We start from the raw sequence: 15,035 nt of genomic DNA, 5'->3' as shown, positions 1-15,035 counted from the left end.
CATGCTTTTAAAGAGTAACTAAGTAACTAATTCGTTTTGAAAATAAGTAACTTTAAACGTGTTTTTCTGCCGTCATTATGAAGTTCAGCAGAGCAGTCAAAAAAGCTGGAAACATAATTTAAAAGTACTAAATGGAGGTCCTGTAAAATATTCATAGTATGAAGGTAAAACTTTGGATTTATTAAATATAATAAAGTTCAGCTGATTCTGAGGGGGTCAGGTGAACCAATGAGGACCTGTCTGTGTTTGTATTGGGCGTGAGAGAGGACGGGCTGTCTCAGTACAGACAGAGGATCATCAGGCAGAAGCTGAGAGGTCAGAAGGTCACCAGCGTCCTACAGGACACGATGAGGATTCCAACGAGCTCAGCTCATGTTCACAATCAGACGAAGCTTCAGATGTTGAGAAGAGTCAAGAATGTCTTCAGTCAACTTCCAACCTTAGAAAACGTCAAATTTAAGAAGTTTTCCTGGCTCGGACTTCAGAACTTCAACGATTTGTTTTTAATGACTGGAGCAGAGGCGTCACAGCCCGACATTTAGTGTCATTAGGAACTGTTTGAGTTCGTTTGGCTTCACTGTTCTCCTTCAAACATTCCCTCGACCTCCTGAAACTGAAGGACAGCGAGGAGGAAGAGGAGCTGATCTGTGCGACTGTACCCAAAGCCTCATGGCCTCTTTGTGAGCTCGTCTGTTGGGGATGTGCAGCCCTGATTTCCTGATTAGGACCCGCCTAAATAAAAGCTGGTCTCCTCCTCATCATCTCCACACGCCGGGACGCGGGAAACCTCGTACAGGGGCGGAGTCGCTGATGGTGTTTAAAGTTTAATAGTTGATGGACTGAGCAGATCGGATAAATGGATTTATGGACCGGATAAAGATCTGGGAAGTTTCCTGATCACTTAGGTCTCACCTTTGCCCCGTGACGCAGAGCTCCACCACGCTGGACGAAGTCGGTCTGTGAGGAAGTTCTTGGTTAATAAAATCTGCATGAAAACGACTCAAACGAAAAGATAAACGAGGATTTCTGATGTTTGGTGAATCTCGGGTGAGACGTGGAATTCGCTGTGATACTTGTTTCACGTAATGCTGGAAATATTAAACATCAAACTCTTAAAGGATTCAGACTCAAAGACTTTTATTTTTTTAAGGAATGTTTGCAGGAAAGGAAAGCTTACAAAGTACGAGCACGCCACTTTCTAACCGCCAAACCTCGCGATCAGTCCCATAACAAAGAAAGCACTCAAAGATACGCGGTGGTCCCCTCGTCCGGACAATAAATACATCACCACCATCGCTCCTCTGAAGTCATCGACATCGAACACCAGAAACCGGCGCCGTCATCGATGCTGTGACGCCGCTGCCTGACTCGACGTTCCCGAGGAGCCGACCGTCACAAATGAATTTCAAGTACCCGAAAGTCCTGAACCCGCCGGAGCGGTCACGGCCGGTACTGTCGGTACTGCGACTGTGAAGCCAGAGGGTTTCCGAAGCGCAGCGGCGCCGTCGACCCGCCATACGCAGTTCTGTAGCTCTGAGAGGACGGCCCCCCGGCGCTGCCCACGCCCAGTCCAAGCCCGACCCCCAGACCCTGTGTGCCCAGTCCCATCCCGCCACCAGGCCGCGCCAGGCCCTGATTCAGCATCCCTGTGTAGGGGGTCGACCCGTAGGAGAGTCCCAGGCCTCCGTACGGCCTGTGGGTGTGGTGTCCCAAAGCGGCGAGGACCATCGGCTGGACATTCCTCCCCGGAGTGTCGAAGGAGAACTCCGGAGGGGGGCTGGTGGGTTTGGAGGGGGTGGAGGTCAGCGGGTCGAACTCTCCTCCCGGGGACAAGAGCAGAGGAGGCAGCGAGGAGGCAAGGGCGGCGTAGCCATCGGCAGCACCCAGCGGGGAGGCAGCGGGCGAAGAGGACGAGGAGGAGGAGAGGGCCCCGGTGAGGAGGGGCCGGGACCAGTCGTCTTTGAAGATCTGCACGGTCAGCGTGGAGACGAGCGGCAGCAGCCGGTTGGTGACGTGAGCCAGAACCAGCTGCTCGTTGGCGTCGCGGCGGATCCGGACGTGGGCGGAGCCAGCCTGAAACACAAGAACAGAGAGAGAAGAGCTAACTCTTCAGTAACTGCTCATCAAAGCGATTAAATACAAACACGCTCCAGACCAGATCAATAACATACAGATTACAGTAAGCCTGATCATGCAGTTCCTCTGACGTCCACACGGGGCTCACTCCACATACACGCCTATATTAAAATGCCCATACGATGTCTATCGATGCCCAAATATGGTCATATCTGGCTCCAAAAACCCAAAATGAAGCAAAAAAAGCTTCAAAATGCAGAAACCAGCGGGTTATGTGACGTGGCCACGCCCACATGGCCTGAAGTGTCTTCCAGTCCGTGACCCCGTTATCGGTGCGCAGACACGAGAGCGATCATCTGATCCGAAATCATGCAAACAGTTCAGATCCAAACTCGGAGACGAACAAAGACGTCTCCAGTGTTCCTGCAGCGCTCCTCGGGCAAACCGAGCGGCGTCACAAACGTGCGCTGAAACGAAGCTTAGCTGGACTCTAAAAGCTGTTAAATTCAACCTCTCTGACCTTAAAACATTAAACACAGTTTGTCATTTCTGTTGTTGGGAATATTCAGACCTCACAAGGACAGACTCCCTCTCTCTCTCTCTCTCACACACACACACACACACACACACACACACACACACACACACACACACGCACACACACACACACACACACGCAGAGCGAATCGCCCCATGGGGCAGAAGTGCAGTCAGGGGGTCAAATCAGTTTGGACAGCTGCTTTGTTAGCAGTGGGCCAACAACCAACAATTGTGTAACTGCAGCAGCATCACAAACGACAACACGAGGGGCGGTGGCATCGACAACTCGAATACAAACAATAAAAACAGCATCGGGGCGAGGTAAACACGGGCGCTGCGCCACCCGGAGGCAGGCAGAGGAACGGCGGCCTTCATCCTTCATACCAGAGAGGAGCTTTCAGCAGACACACGCCTAACACAGAAGGTTTGGCCTGTAACCATGGATACTGTGGTGATGTCATCTTTAACCCCACAGACATGAGGCTCGGCTGGAAAACGCCTCCGTGCCTCGCAGCTCTTCGTTTACAGGAGATCCAAGAAGAAGTCTAAACTCAACCTGAAGTCGCAGATTTCAACCAAATTTAAACCTTGACAGGCTCAAAGCACCCACCCCTCCCACCCCATCGCCCCACCTGACCCAACCACCCCACCCATCTAAACCCCCGGAACCAATGGGTGTGTTCACTGAAGTCTCGAGGGCGCTGCAGGGTGGATAAATTTGACTAAACGTTGTGTTTTGGTTTTATTAACATGTATGAGCCGGGTGATATGAAACTGTGCTAGCCTTATGTTAGCGTCTCAGTACAAAACTCCAATAGGAAAGCTGCTAATTTAAGATAATAAGCTATAAAGCAGAACTGAAAGCTGACTCATGAAGTGCAGATGAACTATTTTATCCCTGTTTGAACTTTGTTGTTTTTCATTAGCGTCTGCTTCACTTTTACTTCCTCACTTTGTTTTTAGGACGTTAAAAAAATCGCAGGAAGTGGACAGGAAGTTCTCCTCGTTTGAACCTTCAGGCTCAACAGCAGCACGGTTAAATTATCCATAAATTATAATGAGCATCTGAGCCCGGCAGAGGAGACTGTCGGTGTGTGCGCTCCTCTCTGTGTGCTTCCCGCCCTGAAAGCCAGCTGGGTTTGTTTGCGTTGCGACGACAGCAACACGAACAACAACAACAACAACAACGCACCCCCAAAAAACACAGAGGGAGAGGAGGGGGGAGCCAAGTCTCCGCATGAATGAGTTGTTCCTTCTTTTCGTCTCGTTGAACAAATCCCTGCAGATCATCGCTCTAATCCGACGAATGACGGAGGAGCGGACGGAGGAGGGAGACGGGACAAACTCAACAGGAAGAGGAAGAACCGTCGAGAGGAACTGATCAGCAGACCCTGGGAGACCTCTGACCCCGCTCTGTAAGTAACCCGATTCATTTCTTTAAAAGAGATCGGCGGCGCCCTCACTCATTCATTTACTACGAGTCTGCAGAGCTGCACTCAGGCTCAGCCCAGGATACGTTTTCCTTATCGGGCTTCACTGATTCTAACGCCAGCGATCCGACGCCACGATTAACTTGATAAGTTAATCCAGAGTTTCTCCGTCGGCCTCTGTCACTCACCAGACATCCAAAGCCAACAGTCCAGAAGTGCTCGTTTCGGACCTCCAGCACCCCGTCCAGAGTCGACACCTGATTGGACACAAGAAGGCACAAATAGCCAATCATAATCAGTCATAATCAGTCAGTGTGCTGTTCTCTCAGCTGCTCCTAATAAAGTTTAACGTGGTTTACGGTGTTTGCTCGCTGGTTTCCGTCTGACGCTGACCTCGTGTTGTGTCTGAAGGACTCAGAAACCAAGCTGCCGTCACCGTGGACGTGAATGAAGGAAACCTGAGCAGCAGCCATGTTTGGAGGGTTAGCTCAGGACTCGTTAACTCTCTTTAACTAAAGTTCATGTTGGGAGTCCCTGATGGGCGGAGACGAACGCCATCGTACGACAGGAAGCTGAAAACGGAAGCTGTGAAATGATCCGCACAGTCAGTAATCTGCTACTTCGTGGTTTGGATTGACTGTGAACGAAGTCGAGATCCTGAGCGTCGGTGAAATCGCAGTCGGCCCCGAGGCGTCCGGTCAGCTGCGGAGGTTTGAAATTCGGAGAGTTTCTGCACAGTTTAATGGTGCAGTGTGCTGGACACCCGATCGACACCTCAACAGTTACATTTGTGCTTGAAATTTGATCTTAAATGCCAAAAGTGACAGTTTTATGCAACAATCTGGACTCAATGTAAGTGATGTATGAAGCCGAGCGCCTCACAGGGAGAATTTGATTTGTGGATTTGATCCAGTTTATGTTTGGATTTTAAACTCTGGTTATGAAGAATTCTGGGATAAAACTAAGCAGTAGAAACACTTCCTGATGTTGCAGTAACGCTGCGATAAAGCGCCGGCTCTCACCTCTCTCAGAAGCTTGTCCAGCTGCCCGATGATGTGGGAGGGCGTGGTCTGTGGGCGAGAGGCGGTTAATAATCATGATCACATGGCTTCCATAACTGCATCATATTTTGGGGTTAAAGGTCAAAGGGGAGCGCACTGTCCCGTCTGTCTCACCTGCAGCAGCACTTTGCCGCTGTACACGCTCATGGGATACATGGTGCCGAAGGTCATGAGGGCGATGGCGACCGCAGACGCCGTGTCCACCGCGTTGAAGTTACTGAGCACACAGATCACGGACACGAGAGAAGAAATGGTTCATCAAACATAAAGAAGATTTCCACTTTTCTAAAATAAATAAACGACATCACTGTCACCACCACAGATAATCCTGATATAATCCAGTCTGTAAACGATCCGATACAAGCTCGCAGTTCACTCTGAGGAAGACTTCAGAGGAATAAATGACAATATTCGTGTTATTCGTTGAAGCTGGTCGACATCTTCATCTGTGCACGTTTGCCGCTGTAAGCTCAGCACCGCTGAAGATATAAAAGGGAAGCAGGGATGGAAACAGCATCAGCTGAGCAAACTCGGGCTGGTTAAACAGATCGTGGACGAGCGTGAACGTGGGGATTCACATCCACACAGATTAAATTCTTACTTGATTTCGATGAGCATGTAGGTGATGCACAGGGACAGAGCTCCCGCCATGTTGATCAGGACAAAGGGGTTCATGCGAGGCAGCAGCACGCTGCTCAGGCCTGGAACGATGCCACACAAACTACACACAGACACACACAGGGAAACAAACAGAAACAGGATTAGTGCACATGATCACCTTCACATTCTCCCACTGAACAAACTCCAAAAGCTCCTCCAGCGTCAATAAAACATAAAAAAAGATTAAAATACGACCGAAACATGAAACAGGTCACTTCCTAAGGAAGCTTCCTTTACGTATGTTTCCTACATCCTAGTTTTGATTTATATATTTTTTTTTCTAACTGTATATTATTATAAATAAGTGCAGTTATGCTCACATGCATGTTCTTTATGATTATAATGAAATTGTAGTTTTAAAGTAAGCTGCCCTTAAACTCGGTGAAGATGCACCTGAAACCTCTTCGTTCAAAAGCAGAGCCGAGCAGCCTGTTTGAAGACTTGTTTGGTGATCGTTGTGAATGAAACTGTCATTAAAATCAGACCAACACTCGGAGGAGCAGCAACGTTATCAACTGTGCAAGGACGGATGTGTGACAGTCACCTCCCCGTCGCACGGGCTCATTGGTCGTGCAGCGAGCGAATTAAAAAAAACAAAACTGTAAACATCACGTACGATGCGTCCCGGAGGCGTCAGATCAACCGTGAATCACTGACCCTCAGCATTAATTAACTTGTTAATAAAAGGTCAAATTCTCGCACCTGTCTGAGTCTGTGTGCTCTCAAGTCTTTCTGGCGTCAAACAGGTAACAGGTGCGCAAAGGTATGAATTTAAACTGACTTCATAGTTTCATAGTATCTGGAATTCCTGAAACCCAGCAGCGTTTCTGGGAGGCAGAGCCCTGAATCCTCCGGTGGTTATATTTGTCTTCAGGTTTAGGCCTTTAACCCGATCACGCCATCATAATGGACTTTAGGGGGATTTCAACTGGACCTGATGGGATCATTCCTGTTTGGTTTCATGTTAGCTTAAGCTCCGATCGAGCTCCCGCACATCCTGCCTGAGCATCGGAGAAGAGCCGTCACACAAAAAACTCCCTCTGAGTTCATGCCAACAGCAGCAAATGGTTTAATGTGGGAGGAGCCGACGGGAACGCTGATCTAAACGATCCCGGGAGTTAAACGCTAAGGACCTGCTCCAAGAAGCTGCGATCCCGACTCCATGATCATCAGAAGGACGACGAAATAGGCACTGAAGATGAAATATAGTTTATCCCACAGTACAAAAGAAAACCATGATAAATGATAATAATACAGTGAAACATCAAAAAGAATTTAAAATGGTTTATTAAATACAGTCAAATGTATCAGACAACAGCAGATATTAATATTATACAGATACATTTTCATTATTTGCTGCTGGTTGGATAATAATAATAATAAAGAAGAAGTGGTAATAAACAAATATAATAAAAGTGTGCGATGAAAGTCGACCACCCGCAGGAACAGTTTGACCCCTCGACCTTTATTGTTCCTCTCAGCTGAGGTCAAAGGTCACGCTAGCGTAAAAAACAGCACCTGTGGAGCAGCGGAAAGTTTCGGTTTCTTGCTCAAAGGCACTTCAGCGGGAAACGATGCATCTGACAGGACCTAATGTGATGTGACAGCGTGACGTGATGCAACGCGGCGTGACACACGAAGACGCGGTGGCGGGATGGTGTCCCGATGGAGCGTCACATGTCGCGGTTCAGAGACAGCGGCATGGCGCCGGATGTTCAGCCTGAGAAGACTCGACTGAACGAGGTCAGAGAGGACGCCCATCGATGACGCCTCGTCCGTAGACGAAGATCGAACGCAGCCTGTGGACGGGCTCGCCGTCATTTTATAACCAGCTAAAGAGAAACGTTGGCCTCAGGACACGCTGCCAAAAATCCTGCTGTAGAGAAGTGAAATATCCTGTAATCTTCAGACAATAACTCGTATTAAAGCAAAAAGAGAAGGATGGCAGTGGATTGAACAAACGTGACGTATGGATGCTGAGCAGCTGTGTTTCTTGGCTGTTTTCTCTCAGCTGTTCCAGCTGTGACAGAGGAAAAGGACATCCTCCGTCCTAATCCTGCCCCAAAATCTAAAAGAGCACCGCTACGGAGGGCCCACAGTGCCAACAAACAAAATCCATAACATGAAACGCAGCAAAAAGACCTCGCGCCCCTGGTGAGACTGAATATGTCACATGGCCGCACTCTGCCGCCGCTGCCTGGGCGTGTATCATTAGATGATGATTAGAAAGAACGCAGCGACACGCATGTCAACACGTAATTAACGTCAAACGTGTCATTCAGAGAGGCGTGTGCTCGCCACGGGCGGAGCTGGAGGAACAGACGAGGGGGGGGGGGGCATCACATGTTTAGCAGCAACAACAGAAATGCACGTGCTCCTCCTTTAATGTCTTCAAGGTCAGCTGACGGCGTCGTCAGATCCTGCGGCGGCTCCTCGGACGGTGAATAATGGAGGGCCGGGCAGGACGCGGTGATGTGAGCGGGATACTCGAGCACATGTTGTGATTCACCGGAGGACGCTCTGCGTTCATATCTGAGCCGCGGCGAGGAAACCTGAGCGATGAGTCACGACACGGGAGCTGCTGGGTTCCCCTCGCCAGGCTTAGGAGGTGCTTTTATGTCCCCGCAGGACCTTTGAGGCGTGCAGAAAATAAGGTTTAGGTGTCTTCCTCGTCATCATCGTCACTGCTCGTAGCTTTAAGATTGCAAAGATTCATCAGAATCATTTAATTAAAGCAAAAATGGATGTTTGAAGAGTTTTTTCCTTTAATTTACGTAAAACTGAGGCACAGACGAAACAAAATGATCATCTGATCTTGTTACCGAAGGAAAGCTCCGGGCTCTTTAATCTGACATTCAGTGAAAAACTGAGTCTGTAAACTGTGAGACTTCTTGTCTTTAGTGTTGGACTGGAAAGAGCAAAAGACAAAAGGGAGGCGAGACTCAGAGTGTCGAGGATGAGCCTGACAATCCCAGCGATCCCATAATCCCCGCTGATGCATTGATATAATTTGACATGTGACCTTGTGTGTGCTCATCCAGAGCGGCTGCAGGATTTAAGCAAAGTCACAAACGAACTCTTGATACCCCGTGGCGCTCTGCCGGCTCCACAACGAACCCGATAACAAGAAGACAAACGCCCAAACTGCAACCCGTTAACCTGTGGGAAAACTCCAGTTTAGGTAAGGGGCGGAGCCTGGACACAGCGCTGCAGGAGGCAGGACCACGACTACTCGATCACTGTGAACTCTCCAGGCTGAACGCGGGCTCGACTGAAGCGCCGTCCGAAGCATGCAGCGATCTGCTCAGGGGACCAATCACATTTAAAGTTGCTGCTGGTTGAAGTCGTTCACGCCCAGTGGAGACAAACGATTGTTTATTTGAAACAACGACAACGTAGTCGGTATAAATGTACGCGGTCCAGCGCTGAAGCTTTGAACTCGGCGTTTTCACTGATACCCTCTGAGGAACACCTGACACCTCATTAACCACTGAGCACACCTGGGATAATCCTCTAAAGCCCGTCCACGTTTAAACCAATTAACTTGTTGCGTACACTTTGTAGCCGGTCACTAGTGGACATTCGTAGATAACCCTTTAATGCTTTTACCACCTCGTGCATCCATCAGCAGCATCCTTCACTCACACTGAGAGAAGCTCGATGCAGGTTTGAATCTCTGTCAGAGGTTCTGATGGAGCTGCAGGGAATTACGATCGACATGTACGGACATGTTTCATTTCTACTAGGGATGGACCGATATCACGCATCGGTCCGATACCGACCTAAATTACTGGATCGGATATCGGAGAGAAATAAAAAATCTAATCTGATCCATTCAATATCACCAAAGCACCTCCCAAAACTAGCGACACGGCGTAACTCAGCTCATAACGTTAGCCCGTCGGAGCAGTATGCGTCACGTGATAGAGCGGCAGTGGCGTGCGAGACCTGTCGGCGGTCTGGTGGAGCATTTGAAGCCTCGCTACCAAACCGGCATTTCTTTTTTTTTTTTTTTTTTAAACTTCTATTTTAAATATTTTAAATTTATTTTTTTTTCACAAATCACGGTCACAATACATAATGAAAACGTTGCCATTATACAAAAAACAAAACAAAACAAAACAAAAAAACCCCCAAAAAAAACAAAAACAAAAAAAGAGAACCCCCCCCCCACTCGAGGCTCATGTAAACATAAACAAAACAAAAACAAACAAAAAACGTATGTCACACATCTGGAAAACACGTTTTTATATAGTCAATAAATGGGTTCCAAGTCGCAGAGAATTTTTGTTGTGATGAGAGAACTCTGTATCTAAGTTTTTCCAGTGGTAAAAAGAAAAGCACCTCCTTTAACCACTGTATGTATGAAGGAGCCTTATCAGACTTCCAGTGGAATAGAATAAGTCTACGGGCAAGCAATGTAGCAAATGCTATGGCGTTTTCCTGAGATTTACTAATTTTGTATTGAGATGGCATAACTCCAAAAATGCCAATGCGGAAATCAAGCACTAAATTCTGCGCACTGATACGAGATAATGCTTTAAATATATTTCCCCAGTAATTATCCAGGTTCGGACAAGACCACATCATGTGACCCTCATTTGCTGGATTATGTCCACACCTGGGACAGGCAGGATCGGCTTCTGGGAAAAACTTTGAAAGCCTCTCTCTTGTATAATGAAGACGATGAAGAATTTTAAACTGAATTAAACCATGGCGAATGCAAAGGGAGGAAGTATGTATACGATTCAAACAAGATCTCCACTCATCATCAGATCAGTCCACCCCAATGTCTTTTTCCCAATTATTTTTAGTTTTTTCCCAAGTAACAGGCCTTAAGCTCTGTATCAGTTTGTATATGGCGGAGATTCTCCTTTTGCCAAAAGGATCCATTTCCAAAATGGTATCCACTTGATTTTTAGGAGGTAGGTAGGGGAAAGAAGGAAACAATGTTTTTGCAAAACTTCGTATTTGCAGGTATCTTATGATGTGCCAAATTTGGAATGCTTTATCTGAAATGGATGGCAAAAAAAAAAGGGTTAAAAGCAACAGGGAAAAAATTACTAACCTGTTGCAAACAGAAGTGCCTTCTGAATTGAAGCCATATTTTAGTAGATGTTCTTACAACTGGATTTGTTATTTTCTGTTTTTGATTTAGAGCTAGGATGAGGTTAGGAGGGGAAACCGGCATTTCAAAGTAACAAAGTGGTATCGTGCCATCTCTAATTTCTACACTGCAGTTTGTTTATAAATAACGTCGTTCCCGTGGCTACGCTTTTAGCATCCCGGCTTAGTTCCAGAAAACATCTGCAGGAAAAAAACTCCAGATCAACACATTTTAAGACAAACTGGTTTCAAGTCTCAGCTTCCACCCACAAATATCAGGTGTGCAGATATTCAGCTCCCTGCAGCCTCACTCGAGTTCACAGTGAACTGTGACGGACCCGTGCAGGGAGGAGTCTGTACTCTAAAAAATAACACGTCTATCACATCATTGCTACCGGTTGCTTAGTATTTGTCGCTGTATCGCTGCTCGTCTCTTCCCTGAATATGAAACAATAATTTACATCCAGCCTGTGAGCACATAAAGGCATCAGGAAAGGTAAAATTCATGCAAGGTGAAGCGTTATTGGAGCCAGTGTGACTGTCCCCTGCTGGCCGTCAGAAACACTTCTGTTTGCGACACGTCTCAGATCCGGGAGCTACGGCCCGACGGCTCCCGAGGGAAACGTCTGCGTTTCGAGCCGCTAAAAGCTTCTCCGTGTTCAGCAGCGAGCGTCTGACTGAGCCGTGTCTGTTTGCTGCTGAGCAGGTACTCCGCTGTGGCTTTTTAGAGCTTCTCCTCTGAACACAGACGCCTGCTGCGAGTGAAAACAACGCTACGGGCAACCGCTCTCGCGCTGTCACAATATTTTCACATCGTCATTAGAAAAAAATGCCAGTTTAAAAAAAGAGAGAGAAGAAGACGCTCAGTGATACAGCAAGTGTTCTTTTACTTCAATGCAAAAGGAGTCCTGCATACAATAACCTGAAATATGACACAACACAGCAGCTCAACGTAAACATCACATGGTCTGCAAGGGAAACAATTAAATATGTGTAACGACTTCAGCTCATACAGACGTTCAATGATGAACATCTGCAGTCACACATCTGTCTGCTGCCCAGGTGTTTGGGGGCTAATCTAAACTCAAGCTCATTGTGACATCACTAGTCTAGTCCAATCATCTTTGTGCTGGCCTTCTCCAGGCCAATCAATTTAGATGGAAAAAAGAAAATAAAGAGAAAAGTAAATTACCAACTGAGTTAAGTTGGTAGAGATTTCTAAGTGTCGAATGATTTTGACTGTGGTCAGACGTCCTGCCTGCACAGACAGAAAAAGACGGAGACGTGGGCACAATCACGTCTCCTGTGATCAACAAGTCGACTCCATCAGAGGTCAACCATCCATCATGTTATCAAGCTGATGCAGAGACTAGTCTCCGCCCACCTGAGAGCACAGGTAGAACCTCCCTTGACCCTGAGAGGTTTGCACACAGACTGAATCTGGGGGTGGCTGATGCAGTCCTCTGCATGCACGGTTAGAAACGCCTCCTCTGGTTCCTCACGTGCATTGACACGATTCAGCAGCTGCTACTGAGAGAGAAGCTGCAGGAAACACCTCAGGAGGCGAGAACGTCTCCATTCCTGCTCACCTTCGACACTTTGAGGTCAGAAACACTCTGGATGTGTTAGTGATGTTCAGGAGGAGGAGGACAGATCTGCTCCTGCATGTGATAGCAGCAGAGATGGTGAGAGGACGGCTACACAGCTGACGTCTGGGACAGGATGTCAGGGAGGTCCAAGAGTGCGCGTACCTGGGCCTCCACATTGATAACAGGCCGAGCTGCAAGACCAGTGCAGAGGCTGGATACGAGAAGGATCCGAGCAGGCTCTGCTTCCAGGGAAAGCATCACAGTGGATTTCTGCAGTAAGATGGGGGAGCAGCATCGAGCTGCAGGCTCCAGCAGACGGGATAAACTGATCAGGAAGTCGGGCTCTGGGATTGGAGGTCACCAAGAAACAGTGATCCATCATGGATAATCCCGACCACCTCCTGCTCCTCCTCTAACACACAGGAGCTGCCCTGAGCGCAGACGCAGGAAGACACAACTGCCAGATGTTGTTGTGACTCTTCATCATGTCTGCCGTAACAAACGCACAAATCCAGGAATAATAAAGAATTTCTCATCTCTGTATGTAAACGTAGACGAATGTGCTATAAATAAAGTTACTATTTAAAAAAACTGAAGACGGTGCAGCGATGCTTGGAAGTAACCGGACGAGCAGGATCAGGGCTTGTTAATCCAAAGCTGCACGTTTTTTACTTCCTCTGTCTCTCTCCTCCCCAGTGGCAACTTACGCACACACGCACGCACACACACACACACACACACACGCATGCACGCACACACACACACACACACACACACACACACACACGCATGCACGCACACACACACACGCACGCACGCACGCACGCACACACACACACACGCACGCACGCACACACACACACACGCATGCACGCACACACACACACACACGCATGCACGCACACACACGCATGCATGCACACACACACGCATGCACGCACGCACGCACACACACACACACACGCACGCACGCACACACACACACACGCATGCACGCATGCACGCACGCACGCACACACACACACGCGCACAGAGCTCAGGCTTCTGGCTGGTGAGGCTGACCGAGCAGCAGGCTTTATATAACCCAGTTGGCCCTCAGACCATGCTGGGGTTAAGTGGGGACAGGCTGTGATAACACACACACAGTAACACACACATATACACACAGCATCTCTGTGTGTGTCTCTCCCACACGCAGTCAAAGAGTGGAAACTAGGCTGGGACGTCCTGTTCACTTCTGCCCTCTCAGCCAATCACAGCACAGTTCTGTTGCACAACTCTCCAGGCTGTCACCCTGAGTAACCCGCGCGCACTGAGCCGCTGACTCTCAGCGTGTGCGTGCGTGCGTGCGTGTGCAGACATCGTATATTTCACCCACTTCGGATGCCGGAGCGATGCAGCAGCATGGAATATTTATCACAGGAGCAGCAGAGGCTTCAGAGCCGGTCGACAGGTTGCACACAGGAAGTTGCCTTTGGTGTTTCATCAGACGCGGCGACACAATTATCAAACACCGATTAATGCTTCATGCTTTAATTGCATAACTTGACATAAGGAAGCTGAATTCTGGGAAGCATTTCAAATTTCTGATTCCATGTTTCTATTTTTGGATTCGACTGCAGCAGCTTTGCACGATTCACTGTTAAAAATAATCAACCTTTACCTCACCTGCTGGATAATAAGCCCCGCCCACATATAAAGCACATCGTGCGTCACCTGACTGCCACCTAGTGGACAGTCCTGGCTACTCGCTTGTTTATTTACCGCCTCTCACACGTCCGTAAAGAGCATCCTTTGTTCTCATTGGCAGTCACTGGGTTTGGACTGATTTCATCAGCCAGCAACGACTCGCCAACGACTCGCCAACCACTCGGGGAACACAAACTTTTTCCTGGAGACGAGTGGTTGACAGAGGGTCATCGGCCAGTCTGTGCGTCTGCGTCACTGACGCCTTATTTCGCTTTCATTTGCTTAATGTCACTTCCTGTGGTACGCTCCCTGAGGTCATCAGCCATTGTCCAACTCTAAATTCTCCCCCAGCTCTAAAAATCAAACACTGCGGCGCCGCTGAGACTCAAAACGTCCAAATTCCTCCAGTTCAAACGGACGGATCAGTGTGGCTGTTTCCCCGGGTCGGCCACGACCCAGGCTGAGAGTGACGGTGCAGGGGTTTGATGATGCTGCAGAAGAGTCGTGCCTGTTGTTGCTGACGTCTCGTTCTCTTAAACCAACCATCGATCGGCCTCAGAAAGACTCGCGGTTACGATAATATTCACTGAACTAACGCAGCATCAGTGGCGTAGCTTCGGAGGCTTTTCCTTCCTGACCAAGGAAAACGTCTGCAGTTCTTCTGGGCGTTGATCCTCCGGATCAACAGAATTTAAGACAAACTCTGCTCTGGTGCAAAGTCTCAGCTTCCAACCACAAATATCAGGTGACCAGAAACTGTCAGCGGGGGGATATTCAGCCCCCTGCTGCCTCGCCTCTGCAGACAGAAACTGATCTAACAGCTGTTTCTGAGAAGACAAATCAATGAGGCTAACCTTTGACCCCAGAGGACATACACCTGGGCA

The 15,035-nt window shown here is 48.3% G+C and overlaps 1 protein-coding gene across 1 annotated transcript in view; it reads right to left on the bottom strand.

Moving 5' to 3' along the window:
• Window positions 1-1,120: 1,120 nt before the first annotated feature.
• The window catches only part of slc30a6 (solute carrier family 30 member 6), a 57,608-nt gene continuing 43,693 nt past the window's right edge, over window positions 1,121-15,035 (bottom strand). Inside the window, exons 11-15 of the mRNA XM_084947626.1 lie at window positions 5,709-5,828; window positions 5,222-5,324; window positions 5,069-5,116; window positions 4,235-4,303; window positions 1,121-2,073 (exon numbers count right to left, since the gene is read on the bottom strand). Of these exons, the coding sequence (XP_084803752.1) occupies window positions 1,441-2,073; window positions 4,235-4,303; window positions 5,069-5,116; window positions 5,222-5,324; window positions 5,709-5,828 (973 nt within the window). The 3' untranslated portion in view covers window positions 1,121-1,440. The remainder of the gene's footprint in view (window positions 2,074-4,234; window positions 4,304-5,068; window positions 5,117-5,221; window positions 5,325-5,708; window positions 5,829-15,035) is intronic.

Source organism: Perissodus microlepis, chromosome 13 (genome assembly GCF_051167445.1).
Source record: "Perissodus microlepis isolate ML-2025 ecotype Zambia chromosome 13, ASM5116744v1, whole genome shotgun sequence".
Lineage (NCBI taxonomy): Eukaryota > Metazoa > Chordata > Actinopteri > Cichliformes > Cichlidae > Perissodus > Perissodus microlepis.
Note: the sequence above shows the minus strand (reverse complement) of the source record. Positions and strands in the feature narration are given on the sequence as shown.